The sequence below is a fragment of the Eleutherodactylus coqui genome, chromosome 7, assembly GCF_035609145.1.
Source record: "Eleutherodactylus coqui strain aEleCoq1 chromosome 7, aEleCoq1.hap1, whole genome shotgun sequence".
In the NCBI taxonomy this organism is placed as follows: Eukaryota; Metazoa; Chordata; class Amphibia; order Anura; family Eleutherodactylidae; genus Eleutherodactylus; species Eleutherodactylus coqui.
The window spans coordinates 43,996,604-44,008,494 of record NC_089843.1 but is presented as its reverse complement, the minus strand read 5'-3'; the positions used below and the strand labels follow the sequence as shown (position 1 = coordinate 44,008,494).

General features: G+C 48.9%; 1 protein-coding gene across 1 annotated transcript in view; it reads left to right on the top strand.

The window, feature by feature from the left end:
* Positions 1-10,790: 10,790 nt before the first annotated feature.
* Positions 10,791-11,891, top strand: part of LOC136573488 (nicotinamide N-methyltransferase-like) — a 134,151-nt gene continuing 133,050 nt past the window's right edge. The window contains exon 1 of the mRNA XM_066574776.1: positions 10,791-10,953. Within this exon, the coding sequence (XP_066430873.1) occupies positions 10,791-10,953 (163 nt within the window). The remainder of the gene's footprint in view (positions 10,954-11,891) is intronic.

The window sequence follows — 11,891 nt, the reverse complement described above, 5'->3', positions numbered from 1 at the left end:
TTACAAAAGAAGATTTCCCCAGGAGCTACTATTGAAAGTTAGTCCTGTTCTACCTAGGTTCCTCGCAAACCCAAAGGCTGTACCTATTTAGAGGTCAGTAAGGGGACTCCACAGCTTATCAATGCCTGTATCTCTGCGCTACCTTCCACAATACCCAGATTAGGAATAGTACATATAAACAAATACCAATAGCCAAGCAAATATCTTCCCACTCAAGCAACATATCAGCCCATCTGGGTTCATATGGACTTGAGGTCCTTCTTACAAGGAAGCAATCAGATCTGGAGAAAGATCAACCAGGAAAACACAGACCAGGTTGGCAAGATAATGTCTTACTGTACAGCGCTATTTTTCAGTCTGTGGTTCCAGGCTGCTCCTTCCCACTCGTGTTCCGAGAGTCAGGGTAGAATGACCGTCCTTCTGTCTCTTCAAGCCCCACATTGGGCGCCAGGTTATTAGAGATATTCTAGGGACCCCAAATGATATTTTGCTGAGTTCTAAATTATTATTGTATATCCGGCCGGAAGGAATCAATGAGATACAGACAGAGATCTTTTCCTTTTCTCTCGTAGGCCTACACCCGCTGAGGTAAAGCCTTCAACAGAATCAGACTGTGTAGGACTCCCTTGTATGTTATCTTTATCAGAGAAATATGTCCGTAGTTTTAACTCGGCCTTCGAGAGAAAAGTACATTTCAGCCTCTTACCACGGATGCATCTGTGGATACCTATACGAAATTAGTGAAGAGGGATTTGGCACGGTTGAGAAAAAAGAACAAGTGTAAGCGTGTTCCTTCTAATTTGACCAAGAAGGAAAGACATGCATTAAAGTGCTTGCAGTCTGACGTGTCCATCACAATCAAGCCCGCGGACAAGGGTGGGGCGGTGGTCGTGATGGACACGTCACAATACAGAGTGGAAATCTTGAGTCAATTGAACGATACAGAGGTCTATGAATGGTTGAGCGGGGACCCCACGGCGAAATATCAACTACAGCTAAAAGAAATCGTTGATGAGGCCCTTTTGTCGGGGATTATTAATGTAGCACTGGCAAACTTTCTATGTATTAAACATCCTAGGATAGCGTGTATTTACACTTTACCCAAAATACATAAAAGGCTAGAAAGCCCGCCAGGCAGACCAATAATCTCCGGCAAGGGATCATTGTTCAATAACCCGTCCAGATTTTTGGACCAAGTCCTACGAGAATTCGCGGTGAGAGCTCGCTCTTACATAAAATACACTAGTGATTTCCTAGTGAAATTACAAAAGATCAGGGTCAGTGTGAATACCATTTTAGTAACGATGGATGTCTCATCATTGTACACGATCATCTCGCACTCCAGGGGTGTTGAGGCTGTGCGTGGGCGCCTCGTTGGATTCCATCTACCGAATTCATCTATACAGTTTGCCCTGGCACTGTTGGAGTTTAGTCTACATTAGAGATGAGCGAACGTACTCGTCCGAGCTTGATGCTCGTTCGAGTATTAGGGTGTTCGAGATGCTTGTTACTCGAGACGAGCACCACGCGATGTTCGAGTTACTTTCACTTTCATCTCTGAGACGTTAGCGCGCTTTTCTGGCCAATTGAAAGACAGGGAAGGCATTACAACTTCCTCCTGTGACGTTCCAACCCTATACCACCCCCCTGCAGTGAGTGGCTGGGGAGATCAGGTGTCACCCGAGTATTTAAATCTGCCCCTCCCGTGTGCTGACCGTGTGCAGTACTGTTGAGGCTGCTTTTAGCAGTGTTGCACATTTTTTTTTTTGTATATCGGCCGTGCAGAGCATTGCGTCCTCAGTCTGCAGTCATTGTACATAGTATAGGGCCAGTACTGGTGAGGTAGGGACAGTGGGAAAGGTGAAAGAGATATACTGTCTATATAGGCAGTGGGCTTTTTCAAACAAATTTTGGAAAAATACTATAGTTGGGCTGCCTGTGACCGTCTTCAGTGTACTGTGTGTCTGCTGGGGGTAGTAGTCCTAATTAATATGCAGCTAAGTGTTACAGCAGGCTTGCGCAAATTTTTTCCTGGCTCTGCATTGCCCGTTACATCACCGCCGTCATCCCGTCCAGAGGGAAACAGTATACATATATACGCTGCCTACAGTATCTGTCTGCTGTCTCAGCTCAGCCTTTAAAAAAATAGAAGCAAAATACTTAAAGGAGATGTCCCGCGCCGAAACGGGTTTTTTTTTTTTTAAACCCCCCCCCCGTTCGGCGCGAGACAACCCCGATGCAGGGGTTAAAAAAACCACCCGCACAGCGCTTACCTGAATCCCGGCGGTCCGGTGACTTCAATACTTACCGCTGAAGATGGCCGCCGGGATCCTCTATCTTCGTGGACCGCAGCTCTTCTGTGCGGTCCACTGCCGATTCCAGCCTCCTGATTGGCTGGAATCGGCACGTGACGGGGCGGAGCTACACGGAGCTACACGGAGCCCCATAGAGAACAGCAGAAGACCCGGACTGCGCAAGCGCGGCTAATTTGGCCATCGGAGGCCAAAAATTAGTCGGCACCATGGAGACGAGGACGCCAGCAACGGAGCAGGTAAGTAAAAAACTTTTTATAACTTCTGTATGGCTCATAATTAATGCACAATGTATATTACAAAGTGCATTATTATGGCCATACAGAAGTGTATAACCCCACTTGCTGCCTCGGGACATCTCCTTTAAGGCCTACTAGTGGCGTTTGGCCAATTAACTGCTTCTGTACTGTGAATTCCACTAGCTGAGTCATACGCACCTACGTCTCACTACAGGCGTGCGTAAAATTGTTTCCTGGCTCTGCGTTGCCCGTTACATCACCGCCGTCATCCCGTCCAGAGGTAAACAGTCTGAAGTAATTTTACATAGTATAGGGCCAGTACTGGTCAGGCAGGGATAGTGGGAAAGGTGAAAGAGATATACTGTCTATATAGGCAGTGGGCTTTTTCAAACAAATTTGGGAAAAATACTATATTTGGGCTGCCTGTGACCGTCTTCAGTGTACTGTGTGTCTGCTGGGGGTAGTAGTCCTAATTAATACGCAGCTAAGTGTTACAGCAGGCTTGCGCAAAATTTTTTCCTGGCTCTGCGTTGCCCGTTACATCACCGCCATCATCCCGTCTAGAGGGAAACAGTATACATATATACGCTGCCTACAGTATCTGTCTGCTGTCTCAGCTCAGCCTTTAAAAAAATAGAAGCAAAATACTTAGAGGGGTTGTCTCGCGAAAGCAAGTGGGGTTAAGTACTTCTGTATGGCAATATTAATGCACTTTGTAATGTACATCGTGCATTAAATATGAGCCATACAGAAGTTATTCACTTACCTGCTCCGTTGCTGGCGTCCCCGTCTCCATGGCTCCGTCTAATTTCGGTGTCTTCTTGCTTTTTTAGACGCGCTTGCGCAGATGGTTCTTCTACCTTTGGCTTGGCTCGGCAGCACCGGTGTTTTGGCTCCGCCCCCTTGTACGCGTCATCGCGTAGCTCCGCTTCCGTCACATGTGCCGATTCCAGCCAATCAGTAAGAGCAGCTGGACGATGAGGTGACTGACCCCACCTGGTTTGCTAAGCCTACTGAGGACAGGTCTTCAGAGGGGGAGGCAAGTGCAGCAGCAGGGCAGGTTGGAAGAGGCAGTGCGGTGGCCAGGGGTAGAGGCCAGGCCAGACCGAATAATCCACCAACTGTTTCCCAAAGCGCCCCCTCGCGCCATGCCACCCTGCAGAGGCCGAGGTGCTCAAAGGTGTGGCAGTTTTTCACTGAGAGTGCAGACGACCGACGAACTGTGGTGTGCAAGGTTTGTCGCGCCAAGATCAGCCGTGGAGCCACCACCACCAGCCTCACCACCACCAGCATGCGCAGACATATGATGGCCAAGCACCCCACAAGGTGGGACGAAGGCCGTTCACCGCCTCCGGTTTGCACCACTGGCTCTCCCCCTGTGCCCCAATTAGCCACTGAGATCCAACCCCCCTCTCAGGACACAGGCACGACCGTCTCATGGCCGGCACCCACACCCTCACCTCCGCTGTCCTCGGCCACATCCAGCAATGTCTCTCAGCACACCGTCCAGCCGTCGCTAGCGCAACTGTTTGAGCGCAAGAGCAAGTACGCCGCCACGCACCCGCACGCTCAAGCGTTAAACGTGCACATAGCCAAATTCATCAGCCTGGAGATGCTGCCGTATAGGCTTCTGGAAACGGAGGCTTTCAAAAACATGATGGCGGCGGCGGCCCCACGCTACTCGGTTCCCAGTCGCCACTACTTTTCCCGATGTGCCGTCCTAGCCCTGCACGACCACGTCTCCCGCAACATTGTACGCGCCCTCACCAACATGGTTACTGCCAAGGTCCACTTAACAACGGACACGTGGACAAGCACAGGCGGGCAGGGCCACTATATCTCCCTGACGGCACATTGGGTGAATTTAGTGGAGGCTGGGACCGAGTCACAGCCTGGGACCGCTCACGTCCTACCCACCCCCAGAATTGTGGGCCCCAGCTCGGTGCTGGTATCTGCGGCGGTGTATGCTTCCTCAACTAAACCACCATCCTGATCCTCCTACGCAACCTCTGTCTCACAATCAAGATGTGTCAGCAGCACGTCGCCAGCAGTCGGTGTCGCGCGGCATGGCAGCACAGCGGTGGGCAAGCATCAGCAGGCCGTGCTGAAACTACTCAGCTTAGGAGATAAGAGGCACACGGCCCACGAACTGCTGCAGGGTCTGACAGAGCAGACCGACCGCTGGCTTTTGCCGCTGACCCTCCAACCGGGCATGGTCGTGTGTGACAACGGCCGTAACCTGGTGGCGGCTCTGCAGCTCGGCAGCCTCACGCACGTGCCATGCCTGGCCCACGTCTTTAATTTGGTGGTTCAGCTCTTTCTGAAAAGCTACCCACGCTTGTCAGACCTGCTCGGAAAGGTGCGCCGGCTCAGCGCACATTTCCGAAAGTCCAAGACGGACGCTGCCATCCTGCGGACCCTGCAACATCGGTTTAATCTGCCAGTGCACCGACTGCTGTGCGACGTGCCCACACGGTGGAACTATACGCTCCACATGTTGGCCAGGCTCTATGAGCAGCGTAGAGCTATAGTGGAATACCAACCACAACATGGATGGCATAGTGGGAGTCAGCCTCCTCAATTCTTTACAGAAGAGTGGGCCTGGTTGGCAGACATCTTCCAGGTTCTTGGAAACTTTGAGGAGTCTACCCAGATGGCGAGCGGCGATGCTGTAATCATTAGCGTCACCATTCCTCTGCTATGCCTCTTGAGAAGTTCCCTGCAAAGCATAAAGGCAGACGCTTTGCGCTCAGAAACGGAGGCGGGGGAAGACAGTATGTCGCTGGATAGTCAGAGCACCCTCATGTCTATATCTCAGCGCGTTGAGGAGGAGGAGAGGGAGGAGGTGGGGGAAGAGACAGCTTGGCCCACTGCTGAGGGTACCCATGCTGCTTGCCTGTCATCCTTTTAGCGTGTATGAACCGAGGAGGAGGAGGATCCTGAAAGTGATCTTCCTAGTGAGGACAGCCATGTGTTGCGTACAGGTACCCTGGAACACATGGCTGACTTCATGTTAGGATGCCTTTCTCGTGACCCTCGCATTACACGCATTCTGGCCACTACGGATTACTGGGTGTACACACTGCTCGACCCACTGTATAAGGAGAACATTTCCACTCTCATACCCGAAGAGGAAAGGGGTTTGAGAGTGATGCTATACCACAGGACCCTGGCGGACAAACTGATGGTAAAATTCCCATCCGACAGCGCTAGTGGCAGAAGGCGCAGTTCCGAGGGCCAGGTAGCAGGGGAGGCGCGGAGATCAGGCAGCATGTACAGCACAGGCAGGGGAGCACTCTCCAAGGCCTTTGACAGCTTTATGGCTCCCCAGCAAGACTGTGTCACCGCTTCCCCAGTCAAGGCTGAGTCGGCGGGAGCACTGTAAAAGGATGGTGAGGGAGTACGTAGCCAATCGCACGACCGTCCTCCGTGACGCCTCTGCTCCCTACAACTACTGGGTGTCGAAGCTGGACACGTGGCCTGAACTCGCGCTGTATGCCCTGGAGGTGCTTGCTTGTCCTGCGGCTAGCGACTAGTCAGAGAGGGTGTTTAGTGCGGCTGGGGGAATCATCACGGATAAGCGTACCCGCCTGTCAACCGACAGTGCAGACAGGCTTACACTCATAAAGATGAACAAAGCCTGGATTTTCGCAGACTTCTCTTCTCCACCAGCAGACAGCAGCGATACATAAACAATACGTAGGCTGCACCCGCGGATGGAAGCATCGTTCTCTATCACCATCAAAAACGGGAACCTTTTAGCTTCATCAATCTGTGTATTATATTCATCCTCCTGCTCCTCCTCCTGAAACCTCACGTAATCACGCCGAACGGGCAATTTTTCTTAGGGCCACAAGGCTCAGTCATATAACTTTTGTAAACAATGTTTATACGTTTCAATTCTCATTAAAGCGTTGAAACTTGCACCTGAATCAATTTTTATTTTAACTGGGCAGCCTCCAGGCCTAGTTACAAATTATGCCACAGTAACCAAAGCGATTAATGGGTTTCACCTGCCCTCTTGGTTGGACATGGGCAATTTTTCTGACGTACATTAGTACTGTTGGTACACCAATTTTTTTGGGCTCTCGCCTACAGTGTAATCCTAGTAATTTTTAGCCCACCTGCATTAAACCTGACATTACCTCAGCTGTGCTGGGCACTGCAATGGGATATATTTATGTACCGCCGGTGGGTTCCAGGGAGCCACCCATGCTGTCGGTCCACACGGAGTTGTAAATGCATGTGTCCACTTCTAAAGAACCCCAGTCTGACTGGGGCATGCAGTGTGGGCTGAAGCCCACCTGCATTAAACCTGACATTACCTCAGCTGTGCTGGGCACTGCAATGGGATATATTTATGTACCGCCGGTGGGTTCCAGGGAGCCACCCATGCTGTCGGTCCACACGGAGTTATAACTGCATGTGTCCACTTCTAAAGAACCCCAGTCTGACAGGGGCATGCAGTGTGGGCCGAAGCCCACCTGCATTAAACCTGACATTACCTCAGCTGTGCTGGGCACTGCAATGGGATATATTTATGTACCGCCGGTGGGTTCCAGGGAGCCACCCATGTTGTCGGTCCTCACGGAGTTTTAACTGCATGTGTCCACTTCTAAAGAACCCCAGTCTGACTGGGGCACGCAGTGTGGGCCGAAGCCCACCTGCATTAAACCTGACGTTAGCTTTGCTGTCCAGGGCACTGCAATGGGATATATTTATGTACCGCCGGTGGGTTCCAGGGAGCCACCCATGCTGTCGGTCCACACGGAGTTGTAACTGCATGTGTCCACTTGTAAAGAACCCCAGTCTGACTGGGGCATGCAGTGTGGGCCGAAGCCCACCTGCATTTAATCTGACGTTAGCTCTGCTGTCCAGGGCACTGCAATGGGATACATTTATGTACAGCCGGTGGGTTCCAGGGAGCCACCCATGCTGTGGGTGCACACGGAATTCCCATTGAGGAGTTGTACCTGCCTGTGACTATTTATAAAAAAACCCAGTCTGACTGGGGCATGCAGACACCTTGACAGAATGAATAGTGTGTGGCACATAGGTTCCCCATTGCTATGCCCACGTGTGCAGCTCCTGATGGAGGTGGCACAGGATTGGATTTCTCATTGCTTCTGTACAGCATTGTGGGCTATCGCCCCGCCCCTTTTAAAGAGGGTCGCTGCCTGGCTGTGCCAACCCTCTGCAGTGTGTGCCTGCAGTTCCTCCTCATGGCAGACACACTTATAAATAGACATGAGGGTGGTGTGGCATGAGGGCAACTGAAGGCTGCGCAGGGACACTTTGGTGTGCGCTGTGGACACTGGGTCGTGCGGGGGGGCGGGCAGCATGTAACCCAGGAGAAGTGATAGCGGAGTGTCATGCAGGCAGTGATTGTGCTTTGTTGGAGGTAGTGTGGTGCTTAGGTAAGGTATGTCTTGCTAATGAGGGTTTTTCAGAAGTAAAAATTGTTGGGAGGGGGGGGGGGGAGCACTGTTGCCGCTATTGTGGCTTAATAGTGGGACCTGGGAACTTGAGATGCAGCCCAACATGTAGCCCCTCGCCTGCCCGATCCGTTGCTGTGTCGTTCCTATCACTTTCTTGAATTGCCCAGTTTCGCAAATGAAAACCTTAGCGAGCATCGGCGACATACAAAAATGCTCGAGTTGCCCATTGACTTCAATGGGGTTCGTTACTCGAAACGAACCCTCGAGCATCGCGAAAATTTTGTCTCGAGTAACAAGCACCTGAGCATTTTGGTGCTCGCTCATCTCTAGTCTACATAGCAATTATTTTCTTTTTGAGGAGACCTATTAGGAATCATGTGTATACACATTCAATGGGGCATTTTGGGGCCGCTACATTGATGATGTGTTTTTCCTGTGGGAGGGTACTCCTGAGGAACTAACATCTTTCCATGAATCCCTGAATTGTATTCTACCTGAATTGAATTTCACCATGACATTTTCGGAAGAGAAAATCCATTTCCTTGATGTCATGGTGATTAAAGGGGTTGTCCCGCGCCGAACGGGAAGGGGGTTGAAAAAAAAAAACCCGTTTCGGCGCGGGACAACCCCTTTAATCACCAGAGACAACCCCGATGCAGGGACTTAAAAAAAAAACGCACAGCGCTTACCTGAATCCCCGCGCTCCGGTGACTTCTTACTTACCGGTTGAAGATGGCCGCCGGATTCTTCTCCCTCGGTGGACAGCAGGGCTTCTGTGCGGTCCATTGCCAATTCCAGCCTCCTGATTGGCTGGAATCGGCACGTGACGGGGCGGAGCTACGAGGAGCCGGCATCCTGCACGAGCGGCCCCATTGAGAAAAGAAGAAGACCCGGACTGCGCAAGCGCGGCTAATTTGGCCATTAGACGCCGAAAATTAGTCGGCTCCATGGAAACGAGGACGCTAGCAACGGAGCAGGTAAGTGAAAAACTTCTTATAACTTCTGTGTGGCTCATAATTAATGCACAATGTACATTACAAAGTGCATTAATATGGCCATACAGAAGTGTATAGACCCACCTGCTGCCGCGGGACAACCCCTTTAAGAAGGGAACAATGTTGGAAACAGACTTCTTTTGTAAGGAGACATACCGCAACAATCTTCTCCTGTTTGGAAGTTGTCATCCAAAGAAGACTCTGCAATCCCTGCCATGGAGTCATTTGTTGCGTGTCCGTCGAATTGTGAGGGAGGCAGATGTAGACACAAGACTTAGACAGATGTGTCAAAAATTTGTAGAGAGGGGTTATCCCCCCGATCTAGTATACAATGCCTCAGAGAAAGCTAGGATTCAAGACCGTGCTGAACTCTTAGTCCCCCATGAAAGACAGGGGAATACAGGTCGGATGATGTTTGTCTCCACTTTCAACACATTAAGTGGACCAATATCTAACATTATGATACGGTATTGGTCGATTTTGTCCAAGAGTTGTCCACAGATATCGGAGTTCTCGTGTCCACCGATGATGGCATACAGGAGGGGTCCAAATATTAAAGACAAACTAGTCCACTCATACCAAAGGGTGGAGAGAAATCAGGGCCAGCGAGTTCCGACACAGCCCAGGCGCAGAAATTTTCAATGCCTGGGCTGTTCATGCTGTAGTAACATACTCAAGGGGGATCAGTTTTATCATCCCCATACTGGGAAGAAATTCCCGATTCAGGGACATTTCACGTGTCGTTCCTCCTACATCATTTATGTTATCTCATGTCCTTGCGGACTTTTTTACGTGGGGGAAACAACAACAGAAATCAAAACAAGGATTACGAATCACAAAAGTACGATTCGTACTAAAAAAATTGATCTCCCGGCTCCTCGCCATTTCTCAGAAAAAAATCATACAATCAGTCAATTGTGCTTTAGAGTCATCAATCAGGTCCCCAAAAACATTAGAGGAGGAGATAGGGAGAGAGCCCTAAAACGGAAGGAGCTTGAGTGGATCTTTAAATTGGAGACCCTAGCTCCGTTAGGTCTGAATATAGATTTTAATACTACGATGCATCTGAAGTAGTAAGATAGGTGGTGTCAGCTAATGGCGGTTCGCTTAGCCATGTTATAATCTCTTAGTAGTCTATCTTTTTAAATAGTCCATTTGTATGAAAATATTTTAATTTGTATGTCTTTTTCTCTTTTCCCTTTTAGAATATACACCGGTTGGTGGGCACGCATCAGCATCAAGATTTTCACTTCTTGCAATATGGATTTCTTTTTTGAGACTTCTGTGTGTCTTGAGATACATTTTTTACTTGTAATGGGGGAATCTTGGATATGGGCAGTGGCACTAATGAAGGACTGATGTGCAAATAAAGGTTAATTAATCTCTTTGTAGGACCTAATTAGTTCCTGCATAGGATGTATTGTGCAATCACGCTATTTATTATATTTTAATTAACACTACATCAGGCCACAGTGAATAAGCCTGATTTATTGGCTGTCATTGTGCTGTGTGAATAGGGGATTTGCGCATAAATGCAGTGTTGCCAAGTTTTCGCATGAATGGGGGAGCTACATGCATACACAATGTGACAACAATATATAATATACTGATGCATGTGAGATATGACATACTCCCTCTAACACATCAATCTCCCCCAATAGGGATATAAACAGAAGTGTATTGCCTGCTATGTGCACTGCTCGTTAATCCTCTGGTAGTGGACTGATGGTGGGTGTAGTAAAATAGCCGCCGCCCACTCTTGAAGGTAATCCCTGTGGGGATATACTGATACATATGAGGACCAAGATGGCCACCGTAATCTCACGAGAGTTCGAGCTCCTCCACATGTGCAGTTCTTATGGATACAAACGGAAGGCTAATGGCGGCGCTGGTGTTACCAGCGCTAGCACAGGTTACTATTACTGTGAGAATCATGCGATTTGGGATGCCAGGTGCGTGCCTATCACCGGTAAGTTAAACAACATGTGGGAGAGAGTTTTTAAATTTGTGCTTGTTGGTGATTGGTTTACTGTTTCTATTTAAATGTGGGGTATACTGTGTGTGTATATCAGCTTGAGAAAGACCTAACTATATTGGTCGAAACTTTGCTGTTTTACGGTTGCGGGAATAAAGATGGTTTTCTGAAGAAACTAGACTTTTTCCTATATGCATTTGGAAATTTGAACTACACCTTTCTGATGCTGCTCCCTGCTTAAACGTCTACCATTGGATTGTTGGGATATTAGTCCAGTCCCTTTAAGGAGAGTGCATTATCTGAGTCCCTCCGGAGCCGGATGACTGGTGAGTGCCGCTGATTATAAGTTTGGTAAAACAAAAGTGATGGTGTGGCAGCACCCAGGAATCCAATAATCCTTCAGATAGTTTTCATGCTAAAATCCAGTCTTTTTCAGATCCAATACGTTCAAAGATGCAATGTTTCAACCATTATACTATGGTCTTTGTCAAGCTTATATAGGACAAACATATGCACAGAATAAATAGTAACATGCACCAATAACAGAACGGGTAAACAGCTCCTCTCCACAACTCACAGGTGAATCTCTGTGATGGTGTCTGGTTGATACCTTTGTTATTTGACTGCTGCTATGGATTTTAGTCAGCGGCCACACATGGGGAGTTTGTATGGAATGGATACTCTGGATTTGGGAACACCAGGGTTTTCCAATACGTTTGCTTATACAACAGTAGATGCTGAAAGGAAACTTTCAGACACAGCAACTGATGGCTATTTTCTGTAAGCCTCGGATTTAATGATGATGCAGAGGAAATATGAACAAGCTCATAAACGTCTGATTTCTTTACAACTTCATGCTGCAACTTTGAAAGAATATTATGCCACACAGCGGATACTAAGGGGGCTTAGACATCATGTGCGTCTGACCTTAA